Source organism: Crinia signifera, chromosome 6 (assembly GCF_055691185.1).
Source record: "Crinia signifera chromosome 6, ASM5569118v1, whole genome shotgun sequence".
Classification (NCBI taxonomy): Eukaryota; Metazoa; Chordata; class Amphibia; order Anura; family Myobatrachidae; genus Crinia; species Crinia signifera.
Genome location: NC_139222.1, coordinates 47,538,001 through 47,553,861, shown reverse-complemented (window position 1 = coordinate 47,553,861; position 15,861 = coordinate 47,538,001). Strand labels below are relative to the sequence as shown.

Sequence of the window (15,861 nt, the reverse complement as noted above, 5' to 3'; positions counted from 1 at the left end):
CAATCATTTCAGCCATGGTCGTGCGGCAAACCCTGTCACTGAAATGATTGGTTTGTTAAAGTGTGCATGTCCTATTTAAGCAACATAAGGGTGGGAGGGAGGTCCCAAGGACAATTCCATCTTGCACCTCTTTTTTTGCCATTATGTGCTTTTTGGGGCCTAGTTTTTAGAGCTGCCATCCTGTCTGCTGCTGCAGTGCCACTCCTAGATGAGCCATGTGTTTGTGCCACACACTTGTGTGGCTTAGCATAGTTATCCAGCTACCTTCGGTTCATATCCCAATAGTAAATACAAGGTAACATAAAATATAAAGTAGACTTACTTTATATGCATATTGGTGTATAGTTAAAATAGCAAGAGGAACAATTCTGATAGCTTGCTGTGATCAGCCACATACTTTTCTGGTTGAATTTGTTAAATTTAATTTATTACATGACTGATGGTGTCTTTGTCTGACTACTGGTTGTTATTTTTTATTTTATGTACACATTGTGTAATTTGATTATTTTGGTACAGTTTGGATGAATTATTCCTTTAATTCGGGAACTCTACTGACAAAGGAATGTGAGAGAGACTAACCTACAAAAAATGTATGTAATGAGAAAAGTAATTTATTTTTATATTTTTACCAATAGCATGTCTACTCATAGTTAAAGCTTAGGTGGGGCTACAGACACACCTACTGTATCTACAGCAGCCAGGGTAGTGGGCACTTCTCCAAGACAAACTTTAGGTGTGCCATACAGCTAAAGATAAAGAGCCTTCAGCAATGAGGTACACTGACGTGAAAATTTACATAAATCAGAGACTAAGAAAGCATTCTAGATACTAAATCTGGGTACACAGTCCAGGGGAGGCTCTAGAGGGGGGAGGGGGTGGGGGCCTGAAGCACAGATTAAAATTCAAAAAGGGGAGCCACACCACTGTCGGCCCCTTAGTTTGTTATAAATTGCACCACCCAATCAACTCTTCATTACCACAAGTGCCTGAACCAGCCTGGGCATTTGGACCCTTCAAGCCATATTGACTACAGAGATCTACAGTATCTAATCCAGTTTCACCAGCCAGCTGCAATTGCTAGATACTACTAGGAGATTGTTCTTGAGCCGGAGACTCTAACCCATAAAGCAGTGATTTTCAACCTTTTTACCTTGCGGCGCACTAAATAAGACTTTAAAATTGCCAAGGCACACCATGAGATCCCCACTGGGCAAAACACATTGGCCACTACAGGAAAAAACAAACCTATTGGCCCCCACATAAAAAACAATCACTGGTCCCCACAGGTAACACAAATAAAATACATTGGCCCTTTACATGAAAAGAAGAGACCAGTAAATAACATTTGAACTGGTGGTGGCTGTAAACGGGTTTGGGCTTCTCTAGATGTGGGGGCACACTTGAGAACAGCTCAAGGCACACTAGTGTGCCACGGCACACTGGTTGAAAAACACTGCCATAAAGCAAGGCCCCCTTCCCGGTAACATAGCTCTCAGAGGATTGACGCAATGCACGCAGGGCCGGATTAACAATGGGCCTGATGGAGCTACAGCTCAAGGCCCACTCTCAAAAAAAAACATTTTTTAGTTGAGGGCTGGGGCTTTCCAACGAGCCCAACCCCGCATCTCTAGCCCCCCGGGAACCGGAGATACCCCCGGGAATGTTTTCCTCATAGGATAACATGGGACCCGCTAATTCTGACTCCCACCCGATTCCAACGGCTGCCAGTTCCCCCTCCTGCATCACAGAAGTTTGAAGTTGATCTCAGTCGACCCCAAATCGCTGGGCCTTCAATCTGATACCAGGCTGGTCCATATGGGTTAATTGGTTTCAGAGATATTGCGGGTAAACCGATTTTTTTTTCATTTCTGAAATGTGATTTTATGGCTGTTCATGTTGTTTGAGGGCAGATTTTTCTGTAACCAAATGGCCCAGTTTCACGGGACCAAAATCATTCGAAGCCCACTCAAAAGTTCTTCAATATGATACTGGTAAATGTAAATGGGTCAATTGGTTCCAAAGCTATAGCCGGTTGGTTAAAGGGGAGGAGTGGTTTTCTCTCCCCCTCACACCAGAAAATGCAGGGACTAGGCTGGTGTAAAAGGGGCCAGTCCAGGAATGTCCCTGCATGATCCTGGGACCATATTCCTGGGTAAATCCCTACATTTTCATTTTCTATTTTCAAATAGCCAGGACCTGCAGTGCTCTGAATACAGCTGGGCAGCCCCCTGCTACCTGCCCGGCTGTCAATGGCTGTCACTTCTGCCCAGCGACAGCTGTCCCCCAGTTACCACAAGCATGTATTCTCCCTTGGCAATGAGCATGTAATCCCACATGACAAAAAGTATGGAACCACGGGCAATGAGCATGGAACCCCTGGCAATGAGCATGTAAGTAAGCAGCACTTATGTATCATAATTTTTAATAGGCATTATGGTGTTTGGCATAATACGTAATGGACATTATGGTGTGGGGCCTTCGGTGCGCAATATCTCTAATTATGAAGCATATTGTGAATTTTTGCTCAAATCATTTGCTATAATGTGTATTTTGGCTCAATCCATGTGGCAAAATGTGAATTTTGGCTTAGTTGGTGTGAATTTTGGCTCATTCCATTTGGCATAATGTGTAAGAGGCAAGTGCAGTGCCTCTTACACACTGGGTTACTATTGTGTTGCATGATTAGTATGAAGGGTATATGGTGTTGTAAACTAAGGGGACCACATAACAGTGCTGAAATGTGGTCTACCAAGTTTTGGTGAAAATATTGTGTGTGTGTGTATATGTGTATGTGTGTGTGTGTAAATATATATATATATATATATATATATATATATATATATATATATATGTGTGTGTGTGACTTGAACGTCCTCAGATGGAGTAGTCATCCACTTTATTCGACCTGTTTTGTTAGTGCGAGTGCCATATATATTTATGACTTTTGAGTCCAGCAAATAAATAGGGAATGACAGTTCACCAAAGTCCAATAAGATTGACTGCAGCTCCTTCTGATATAGCACAGCATCCAGGGTTGGGATGAAACAAGTCTAGAAAAGGGTCTAGAAAATACAAGGAACAGAGGGGCGCTCCATGGTGCATGTAAATGATGTTTAATAGACGGAGTGCACACTCGTAAAGCCAGATAAAAGCAAATGCTCGTACCAATAATGAAAACACTGTGGGCTGGTTACCACAAGATGTGTGCTTCTCCCGGCTCGTGGTTCAGGAGTCACTGCAGCGCAAGCCAGCAATTGTGGTTCCCTTCTTCCTGGAGTCTGTGGACAGTGCATCGGAGCGGTGTGCCCCTGGTATTCACATTTAAATCTTGTGGTAACTAGCCCACAGTGTTTTCATCATTGGTACGAGCATTTGCTTTTATCTGGTTTTACGAGTGTGTACTCCGTCTATTAAACATAATTTACATGTACCATGGAGCGCCCCTCTGTTTCTTGTATTATATATATATATATATATATATATATATATAGAAGCAGTGTTGCGGCTTGGTACTCCAACTTGATGGGACAGCTACCCAGGTGCCTTCAGGAAACAAATAGATACCATCGGGCTATATATATATATATATATATATATATATATATATATATATACACAACCCAATAGTGTTATACAGCGCCCAAATGAAAAAACTTGCAATGTGATATTATCTGTCTTTCCTACCTCTTAAACAACTATAATAACAATTATCATCAACAAAGACTTCTTCTTAAATATAAAACATTTATTGTAAAACATATAAAAACTGGTTTGCTTGAAATAGAAGAATTTTCTTGGGATTGGGGATCATTCCAAGTACCCGACGCATTTCATCTCTTTATGAGACTTCATCAGGGGTTTGATACTGTACTTTTAGTATGAATCTTTAAGGATTCAAAGCAGTTTTAACTCTTAATGGAGATCATGGATGTTGGAAGTATTAGAAATGTTTTACTGTATTTGTTTATCCTAAGTTTAGACATCTACCAATTCTCGGTCTTCCTTTATTTCAATTCTAAAAATGAGCCATTTGTAGGCGAATTATGATCTCATCACCCAATAGGTTTCATAAAAGAGTAGTACTCCAGAAGGAAAACTATGTTCATATAAATATAGGTGCCCAAACGTAATGAGGGCCCGTAGCCTCCACAAAAGGGAGAGGAAGCAATCACTTCATACTTTTGGGGCTTAGATCAAGAGTGCCAAATGATGGTATAAAACTTAATTTTGTAACCTCAAAAATAGATGAAACAATCACCTTTAAATATTTAAGGTTTGTATCAGGGTTTACAATCCCCTCTATGTCACCTGTGCATGTGTACTCTCCAGTGTCCAAAAAGTACACATACAAGTACACAGTTCATGTTTTTGCACCTTGATAAAGAGGCCTCCAGGCCTTGAAACGTTGGTGGTTATCCACTTGGCTTGGTCTGAGTTTGTTCTGCGAGTGCTGCCGACCCATCCCCCTCTACATACCGACAGCCCAGCAGCTGTCTTTGGACGGGCACGGCTTCATTCACCTTGTTTCCATTTGGCTTAGCTTCGCTTGGAGTGCCGCCCCCACACACACACACACCAGATCTATATATATATATTTTAAGGCATTAATCATAAACGATATATAGACCTAGTATGTAGTAAAAAAGAAAAATATTTTTTTTTTTCAGTATAAAAATGGCAAAAGATTATATATATATATATATATATATATATACCCATTTTTATGTATTCTTTCCCCTGTGTAGTATAAATTGTGAACTTATTATTTACAACTACATTTCCATGTTTACATATACTGTGCAGGGTAAATACTTCCTCTTTTTGCATGTAGAGGGCTTTACTTTTAAACTGCCATTTAGATTTTAGCTTGGGCACATTCCACCCAAATCTAAATCTGTCTGTAGGCTGCATATTTGCCACCTGCGGTAAAATGTGGTTTTATCCATTTGCATGCTTTTGTTGCTTTACTTACAGCCATGAATCAGCCATTCTCTCTGTTCCTCTAGTAAGGGCACATGAGACGGGGCTTATAGCAAAACAGGGTTCAGACAGATCACTAGGCGGTGACTGTATCTGGTAATAACAGTAATAACAGCAGGTCTCCGGAGCTAAGGGAGAGACATCCGATCTCTCTCTGTGGGTGAGATGTTCTAACACGAAAATGTGGTAAAAACCCTGTTATCTGGGTTTTTACCACATTTTCGTTTGCACTAAAACCCGCATGCCGAGTTACCACTGCATGGGGTTCCTCCGCCGCCCTGCACCGCACAAACACACACCCCACCCCCGTTGCCCAGCACTTCCTGCACTGCTCCCGCCCAACCTGATGTCCGGGCAGCTTTCAGATGTGCTGCCGGAACCAGTGACCTCATCCTCCTCCTTAATCTTGTACTTCCCCTTCCTTGTTCAGGGAGGAGACGCAAGCACTGGGGTCCCGCTGACACGTCGCTGGCTGCTTCGCAAAGGGCAGGTCTTAATAAAAGTGCTGTCCTTTTCATTAATAATCGCATATCTTAGTGTATTTGTGATTATTATTGATGGCAATGTGCGGCGAAATGGGGTGGTGGATGTAAGTGCATCTCTCCATAGGTCCCTCATATATAGGAGGTTCCACAGTGGCGCTCTGCATTTCTGACATAAAGATATGTTCCTGAAAACTCTTATGATGAACAAGTCTAATAATTATTTAAGCAAAGCTACACAATATTTGGGTAGCAAAAAATGTTTGTGAATTGAAAGAGGTACTTTTATATTGGCAAGAGTTTAAACTTTGATGGGGCATTTACACTAAGTACTCTTCAGGATTTTTATCCTTGAGGCAAACCTAGACAAACAGTACAGTAAGGTGTTTCATGCCAGCGTATAACAGGTGTGAACCATCAAGGCGTACTGCTGCAAACCACATACTGAACAGTACTTTTCTTAAATACGGTCCATAGTATTTATTAGAGTCACCGAACACTTACTGTTAGAGATGTGAACGTCAGACAGATACCTCCAAAACCATTCAGAGACAGAGCAAGAAATATCACTGGGGCTAACACTGGAAAAATAATATAAATTGGATAGTTACATATATATAGTACAGATCAAAATATATATATAGTTGTGATTTATATATAAAGGTTCCAAAAAAATATTAATTATAGAAGTAAATTCTAAAACATAGAAAAATTAAAACAAAAGCTAATTAATAGGAAGCAGATGAACTTCAGTAACAACTAAACAAGTACAAAATTAATATGTATGATTACAGTAAATTACATTTACCTGGATCATATCCAGAGAGAGCCACCAGAGCACATGACAGTGCAAAGCAGAAGCTGTGAAAAAAGAGAAAAAATTTGTCTCAACAATCACAGCATATCCTTCACCAATTATTCAGAACGTCATGCGTTAAATCATGTGATTAAATCAGTTTGTAAAAGCTAATATTACCTATATAGCTATATATAGGTATATACTGTATAGATATATATAGGCGTTTTGTAGATGAAACCCTTTCAGGCTAGTACATTGCACGGCACTCCAGGATTTGTGAAGTAGATGTAACATTAAATGTAACATTAAATGTAACAATAAATGTAACATTTATTGTGCAACAGTTTTGAGGCTCAGGGCCCCTTCGTCAGGCATACAGCAGGAACCTCAAGCAGATCCCCCACATACGTGCGCTGTAACTTGGTTCACTTCCACAATGCCGTGTGTACTTCTGGTACCGGGCGGCAATGTGTGCTGAGTCAGGGCCGAAACTAGGTGTTTCGGCGCCCGGGGCGGCAGTCATTTGGTCGTCGTCGTCCCCCACCCCAAAAAAAATCACTGCCTTGGGGACAGGCAGCGGGGGTCCGGGGACTAGAGAAGGCTAACTGAATTCAGCCAATCAGCGTCCGGCAAGTCTTTTCAAAATCTTCCCGCCGCAAGGCAAATAGCGAGCGGCTGTGTATGTGAAAGCTGCCGCTACACCAGTCCCTGGATCCCCGCTGCCAACATACCTGTGTGCAGCCAGCGGGGTAGGGAGCGTCCAGGGACTGGTGTAGCGGCAGCCTTCACTCACTCCGTCTCCTAGCGCTATCTGCCTGGCGGCGGGAAGCGCTGATGACTTTGAAAAGACTTGCTGGAATTCAGCCAATCAGCGTCCGGCAAGTCTTTTCAAAACCTGCTTCCCGCCCTCCGCCCGGCAGCCCTAGGAGCCGGAGTTAACCTTCTCCAGTCCCCGGACCCCCGCTAGGACCTGGCGTTAACCCACCAGTCCCCGGACCCCCACTGCTCATCCCAGGGACCACGCTGCCCGGACACCACACTAGCGCCCCCACCCTCCAGCGCCCGGTGCGCGTGACCCCCTAGCCCCCCCCCCTAGTTACGGCCCTGGCTGAGTACAGAGATGAGCGGGGTGGTCTATGTTTGTAGTGACGCAGTGACCGTGATTTGTTTGAGTGTGCACAGGTGAGAATGCCACCTACACCCTTTATATTCTAGATCCTGCCACCAATGTATTGTTGACCCCTCTTGATGAAGGTGCTAAGTGCACCGAATGGCCGTCGAGGAGACGAGTAATGTATATACTATGTATCTGCCTGTTGGGTGTCTAATATGCTCCTATATGCTCTCATAATGACTTGAGCTTGGACTAGTACAAATAAATGTGCATTCATAAGCTCTAAAAATCTTGGATTCTTTGTGACTGGTGCTGGTCTTCCTGGGGTCCGTGTGGATTGCAAGCAGGAATATACACACATATATATATATAAATATATATCTCAGTGGTGTAGCTAGGTGCCATGGTGCCCGGAGCAAGGGCATATTTCCCCCCCCCCCCCCCCGGTAATGAATTGGGGGCATGGCTAACATGTGTTGGCATGTTACATTTGAAATATATAAGACACTGCTGCACTATATAAGACATTTTAACGGAATCTGCTGCGCTATATAAGACACTGTAACGGAATCTGCTGCGCTATATAAGACACTGTAACGGAATCTGCTGCGCTATATAAGACACTGTAACGGAATCTGCTGTGCTATATAAGACACTGTAACGGAATCTGCTGTGCTATATAAGACACTGTAACAGAATCTGCTGCGCTATATAAGACACTGTAACGGAATCTGCTGCGCTATATAAGATGCTGTAACGGAATCTGCTGCACTATATAAGACACTGTAACAGAATCTGCTGCGCTATATAAGACGCTGTAACGGAATATGCTGCACTATATAACAACCTGTAACAAAATCTGCTGCGCTATATAACAACCTGTAATGGAATCTGCTGCGCTATATAACAACCTGTAACGGAATCTGCTGCACTATATAACAACCTGTAACAGAATCTGCTGCGCTATATAACAACCTGTAACGGAATCTGCTGCGCTATATAAGACACTAACAGAATCTGCTGCGCTATATAAGACGCTGTTACGGAATCTGCTGCGCTATATAACAACCTGTAACGGAATCTGCTGCGCTATATAAGACAATGAGGGAATCTGTTGTGCTATATAAGACGCTGTAACGGAATCTGCTGCGCTTTATAAGACACTGTAACTTAATCTGCTGTGCTATATAACCACCTGTAAAGGAATCTGCTGCGCTATATAACAACCTGTAACGGAATCTGCTGCGCTATATAAGACAATGACGGAATCTGTTGTGCTATATAAGACGCTGTAAGGGAATCTGCTGCGCTTTATAAGACACTGTAACGGAATCTGCTGCACTATATAACAACCTGCAACGGAATCTGCTGCTCTATATAAGACACTGACGGAATCTGTTGTGCTATATAAGACGCTGTAACGGAATCTGCTGCGCTTTATAAGACACTGTAACGGAATCTGCTGCGCTATATAACAACCTGTAAAGGAATCTGCTGCGCTATATAACAACCTGTAACGGAATCTGCTGCTCTATATAAGACAATGACGGAATCTGTTGTGCTATATAAGACGCTGTAACGGAATCTGCTGCGCTTTATAAGACACTGTAACGGAATCTGCTGCGCTATATAAGACACTGTAACGGAATCTGCTGCGCTATATAAGACACTGTAACGGAATCTGCTGCGCTATATAAGACGCTGTAACGGAATATGCTGCACTATATAAGACGCTGTAACGGAATATGCTGCACTATATATGACACTGACGGAATCTGCTGCGCTATATAAGACACTGTAACGGAATCTGCTGCGCTATATAAGACACTGTAACGGAATCTGCTGCGCTATATAAGACACTGTAACGGAATCTGCTGCGCTATATAAGACGCTGTAACGGAATCTGCTGCGCTATATAAGACGCTGTAACGGAATCTGCTGCGCTATATAAGACACTGTAACGGAATCTGCTGCGCTATATAAGACACTGTAACGGAATCTGCTGCGCTATATAAGACGCTGTAACGGAATCTGCTGCGCTATATAAGACGCTGTAACGGAATATGCTGCACTATATAACAACCTGTAACGGAATCTGCTGTGCTATATAAGACACTGACGGAATCTGCTGCGCTATATAAGACGCTGTAACGGAATCTGCTGCGCTATATAACAACCTGTAATGGAATCTGCTGCGCTATATAACAACCTGTAACCGAATCTGCTGCACTATATAAGACACTGACGGAATCTTCTGCGCTATATAAGATGCTGTAACGGAATCTGCTGCGCTATATAAGACGCTGTAACGGAATATGCTGCGCTATATAACAACCTGTAACGGAATCTGCTGTGCTATATAACAACCTGTAACGGAATCTGCTGCACTATATAAGACACTGACGGAATCTTCTGCGCTATATAAGACGCTGTAACGGAATCTGCTGCGCTATATAACAACCTATATATAGATCGATAGATAGATATACAATATCCGGCACTCAATCAATGGTAGATTACTTGAACGGGTGCCCCCAAATATATATATACCAAAAAAAAGAGTTACACAAAGCACCATCCCGGCTTATGGTACAAAGCGGTCCGTTGATGCCCTCATTCCCATAGGGGATAACAGCAAATAAACGTATACAGGCTCACCTGTGGAACACAACTCCAGGTTTTGACTCTGTACTTTATTATTAGCTTAATAAACGCCAATTACTTTACAACACCATTTTCCCACTCTTTCTTATAACACCACACCACCACAGAGGCAGTGCTTCAGCCCATCCCATTGGTTCTCATCCTACCTATCTAATCGCTCTTTCAGTGTTTGCTTCTCTGATTCTACCTCCTTTTCACTACCTCTATCAGTTGGAGTACCACAAGGCTAAGTCTTAGGCCCTCTATTTCTCTTGATCGTTTTACACTCTTCCGAGACTCCGGCTTGTTTGACCGATGCTGAGCCACAACCCTACGCGTTTCATCACGAGGACTTTGGGGGTTATTCTAGTCCATTCTTTCTGACAAAATCCTTCTTAGATGGACAAAACCATGTGCACTGCGGGTGGGGCAGATGTAACTTGTGCAGAGAGAATTAGATTTGGGTGGGGTTTTTCTTCAAAGTGAGATCTATATTGAAGTGTAAAATCATGCAGTCAGTATTTTCCCTGCACAGAAACAAAATAACTCACCCAAATCTAATTCTCTCTGCACATGTTACATCTGCCCCCCTGCAGTGCACATGGTTTTGTCCATCTAAGAAGGATTTTGTCAGAAAGAATGAACTAGAATAAACCCCTTTGTGACAAAACTATTGTGTATGTTTGTGGAACTACAAGTCCCAGCAAGCCTGCACCCCATGCAGGGACTTGGAGAACCACAAGTCACAGCATGATGGGCATTAAAGGGTCTGCTGGGACTTTAAGTCCCACAACAGTACAAATAGTTAACTAAAAACACATACACACCAGTAAAATAAAACTTTATTACACCCAGAGCCCATTCATACTAATACTTACCTACTTTGACATGTAGGTAGGTCTCCTCCATCCACTGGTCCTGAAGAAAATCCATCTGGGTACTTGTGGAAGGAAACCATGCTCACAGGGGTCCTTCAGTGTAGATCACATCCTCTTCTTTCCAAGTAGGCATACATGGACTTGGCAAAAACCATGTATGCGAACTCACTGCATACGACCGGTCATCTCACAATCAATTGTATACACCTAACCTGTCTAAAAACTGCCTGTCCCAACTGATCAAATGATGAAGTACGTCTGATCAGAGGACAAATCTTCCAACCATTGGGACCACGATGTGCACACAATCTGCATATAATCCATCATACAATGCCTTTGAGATTGCATGATTGGGTACAATGTTACATAGTTGCATAGTAGTTAAGGCTGAAAAAAGACTTGCGGCTATCTAGTTCAACCTTGGTTTGTTAGCTTAACCCTTGTTTTATGTAGTGAATACTGATATTTTATTTTAAAGACAGATTATTATTCTTATTTGTCTTTCTGGTGTATGGGGCCCTTTAAGGCTTGTCCGACATATTCTTGTTCCACCTTCCCTTCCCAACCACAGCAGGGCAGAAGTTGCTGCAGCAGCCAGACCAAGTCCTAAACTATCCACTGTCCCTTCCCAACCACAGCAGGGCAAAAGTTGGTACAGAAGATCCCAAAAACCCTCTCACCATCTCACATGGATTTCACAACAATATCTCCAGCATTCGATTCACAGACCACTCTGCTGATGAGTCGCTTAGTAATTTCAGTTTGTCAAAAGTTTTGGTAAAGTGAAAATGTTTTTCATTTATTGGACCCTTATAGGCCTGTTTATTGTGTTGTATACAGAAAGTGATAAGCTTTCCAATGACATACAGTATCACAATGATTGAAAACAACAGAAACAACATGGACCCTTATGACAGTACCCTTAAGAGCGTCTTCGAACTTAGATCATCCCTTAAGATGATATGGTAGTGTGCAAAGTTTGAAGACAAATAGTTAAAAGATTCGACAGTTATCATGGAACATCCACACATATACACACACAGACAGACAGACAAAACATCATTCTATTATACTTATGTAGATGTGCCACAAGAATTAATATGTGAATAACAGAAAGAAGTAATAATATACTGAAGCTAAGATGTTTCTTGGTCTGCTACTGATCATTCAAATTTTAGATTATACAGTGTCACCAAAATGTATTAGGAGACACTGGGGGGGAAATTTACTAAAGCAAATTTGTAAAAAATAGGTGTATTTTTATACAGAAATACACTTATTTTTGACATTTAATACCGAAAATACGGCAATTCGTATTCGTATTGATAGCACATCAATACGAATACGAATTGCCTTATTTTCAGGATAGTAAATGTCAAAAATAAGTGTATTTCTGGATACAAATACACCTATTTTTTTACAAATTTCCTTTAGTAAATTTCACCCTGGGTGACATTTAATAAGATGTGAAAATGTGACTTTTGCGATATTTTCGCCAAAAACGGCCGAAATCGCACTTTTTCCCAAAATCGCACATTTAATGAGTTGCGAAAAACGGCAAAAACAGCCGATTTTGCCACGAAATCGCACTTTCTGAAAGTGTGATCTTTACTCGCTCCGGAACCCGCATCCAGATATTTTCCCATTGAAAAGTATACAATTCGCATATTTAATGAGATGCGAATTCGGGAAAATGTGTCTAAAAATCGCCAAAAATTTAGACCAGGTTCTGATATGCAGATTGGCCAGAACCCTGCACAGATCATTGAGATTTCTGCATGGCCCTGTGTTAAAAAATGTGTTAAAGTGTTTTTTGGGAAAAAAATGGCGTGGGTCCCCCCTCCTGAGCATAACCAGCCCCGGGCTCATTAAGCCGGACCTGGTTCCAAAAATACGGGGAACAAAAAGCAAAGGGGTCCCCCGTATTTCTGAAACCAGCCCCGGACTCTTGGACCGGTCCAGGTTCCAAAAATACGGGGGACAAACAATCTGGGGGTCCCCCGTATTTTGAAACCAGCACCGGGCTCCAACAGCCCGTGGTGTCATGCCACAGCCGGGGGACACTTTTTACATAAGGTCCCCCGGCCGAAACATGAGCACCGTGGCTGGTCAGCCTTGGACGGGGTACCTGGAGGAGTGGGGACCCCCCCCAATAAAGGGGTCCTCCAGGCTTCACCCGTCCAGTGTGTCTTTTCTTTTAACATTCTTTTTACAGGTGGACTACAAGTCACAGCAGGCCCATTAATACCCCACATGCTGGGACTTGTGGTTCTCCAAGACCCAGCATGTGGGGAGGTCTGCTGGCACTTGTAGTTCTCCTGCATAAAGCAATGTTACGTATGTGAGATTTAACCCTATCAGGCCGGCATCCACTGGCCATGGACGCCGGTGACAGCCCCGGGCTTCAGCCCTTTACGGGTGAAGCCTGGGGGGAGGGGACCCCTTTATTGGGTCCAGGTATCCCGTCCAAGGCTGACCAGCCACGGTGCTCATGCTTCGGCAGGGGGACCTTATGTAAAAAGTGCCCCCTGGCTGTGGCATTACACCACGGGCTGTTGGAGCCCGGTGCTGGTTTCAAAATACGGGGGACCCCCAGATTTTTTGTCCCCTGTATTTTTGGAACCAGGACCGGCTCAATGAGCCCGGGGCTGGTTATGCTCAGGACCTCACGCCGTTTTTAAAATAAACATTTCTAAATACAAAATCGCACATTACCTCTAATTCACACATTTTCATGCCTAAAATTTGCACATTTTCATGCCGAAAAATCGCCCATTATCACACTTAATCGCACTTTTCTTTCCAGAATACGCACCTCATTAAATATGTAAATTCGCGATTTTAAAAAGTGCAATAATGGGCGATTTTGCAAGTGCGAAAAAATAGCATTCTATTAAATGTCACCCAAGAACAATGGTTAATGTGTCACAAAATACAATATTTGTGAAGCAGTAAAGTAGTGTATCTTATACACTCACCTTCCCACTAATCTGAGCGGACGAGGTCCATATCGATCCATCAGAATCCCCAAAGGAAGCGTTGTTGCACTCAATAAAAAGGAGCCAATTGTGAAACCTAAATTCAGAACCTCTTCCTGGGCCGTACAAGTCAGCCATGGCTTCGGTAATGAGGCATTAGATGCGTCTTCATATAAAAATGATTCATTCTCTGATGAATTTGTCTCTAGAAACAAAGAGAGAGTGTACAGTATGTTGAAAGCTGTTATCGTGATTATCGTCAATAATTATGTGAATCGAAACTGCATCAATATTCAGGATACAGTGCAGCATAATATTTAATAAAGTTATTAAAATGCTTTAATTCCATAGTTGTTTCACTGGGTATACAGTCTCTGGGTTGACAATGCGTGAACAGAAAGTGTGAAACGGCGCTATATCTAAAAACAGGAGTAAAGATATTAAGCAATTTTAATAAAAATAAATATAATTATAGTGAACATTAAAAAGCAATCTAGTGGATTTGCTGAATCATTCCATTAAAAAGTACTGGTACCAAGAATATTGTATTTGAGCATGGATAGTCACCCAAAGTTCAGATGGATTGGTGTCCTGTGTCCATTCCTATGATGCTTCCTTTATATGTGTCCCAATTGTTGGAGGCCGATTTTTTGTAACAAGGACTTAGTGGGAGACACTGTGTTCTCCTGCCCAGGGAAAGCCTGTTGGTATAGGGTTCTACCTGGTAAGCTGGCAATTAGTTTGTCCTGATGATTCATGGCTGCTGGGATGGTTCTGGAAGCTGGTCCGGTCACATTGGATGTTGACAGATTGAGGGTCCAGGTTATGGGTGTCCGTGCTGTATTCCACCTGGGTCGACAATATCTAGGTTGACAGTCACTTAGTTAACCATTAATGGTCGACTGTGACAGCGACAGTGACCAGGACGACACCTGAAAATGGTCACATGGTCGACACTCAAAAGTATTTTACTTGGCTCATACTTTACTATCCAAGTGGGTGAGAATATAATAGTGTTCCGAGTGCAGCGAGGCACCTTGCCCAAAGCATGGCAAGTGCATCAAGCCATGCGAGGGGATGCTGTACACTTATACGGTGTCCATGCTAACATATGTCAACATATACACAAAGAACGTGAAAAACTCTTCACGACTTTTTGAATGTTGGCCATGTCCATGTTGACATTAAGCTTGTTTGTTTGGTAAGGTGACGAACTGGCACTGGATGAATTTTGCCATCATCTCAATTGTAATAATCATAATATTAAATTAACATTCAACAAAAGCCTTGAAACAGTAGACTTTCTTGATGTTGTGTTTTACATTGAAGATGGACAATTGTAGACCAAAAACTACATTAAAGCCACTGACTGTAACTCTTTTATAGGGGCAGACACCATCTAAACTGGCTAAATAGTGTCCCCAACAGCCAATTTCAGTGGATTAGTCGAAATTGTACTAACCTAGAGATATACGAAAAACAAGCTGCTAACTTGGAAAGTCAATTTTACAGTAAATAATGAAAACAGTATTGAGAAAGCTGATATGTATGTTATGGTTTTATGGCATTTTTTACCCGGACACTGGATTGGATTCCAGGTAATGTTTTTGTATATACCTTTTAATTGTTTAATCAGACAGGTTATATATACCCTGCCAGTAAGGCTATCCTTCATACCTTGAAAAAGGGCCATTTAACGGCCCAAAACGCATTGGTGAGGAGGAACTACCATTCATCTGTCCAGGGACCTTCTGCCACCATTCCATTCTATAAGTGGCAAACCCACCTCATTCTCTTTAACCTGTGTGAGTTGAGGTGGTGTTTGGGTTGGCCCAGTGACTCATTTTGGTTTCCTAAATTGACTTTTATCTATATTGAATGCTGCTATTTTTTTTATTCTGGACTTTTTATATTATGTGTGGTTAATATCTTTGTATACCCAAGTGGGAGGATCCACAGCCGATGGTAAAATACACCTATGCTGTAT

General features: G+C 42.2%; 1 protein-coding gene across 2 annotated transcripts in view; it reads right to left on the bottom strand.

The window, feature by feature from the left end:
• The window catches only part of SLC43A1 (solute carrier family 43 member 1), a 229,498-nt gene that overhangs the window by 170,733 nt on the left and 42,904 nt on the right, over window positions 1-15,861 (bottom strand). For both annotated transcript variants that reach the window (XM_083146125.1, XM_083146126.1), the window contains exons 3-5: window positions 13,875-14,079; window positions 6,271-6,323; window positions 5,967-6,043 (exon numbers count right to left, since the gene is read on the bottom strand). In XM_083146125.1, the coding sequence (XP_083002251.1) occupies window positions 5,967-6,043; window positions 6,271-6,323; window positions 13,875-14,079 (335 nt within the window). The remainder of the gene's footprint in view (window positions 1-5,966; window positions 6,044-6,270; window positions 6,324-13,874; window positions 14,080-15,861) is intronic.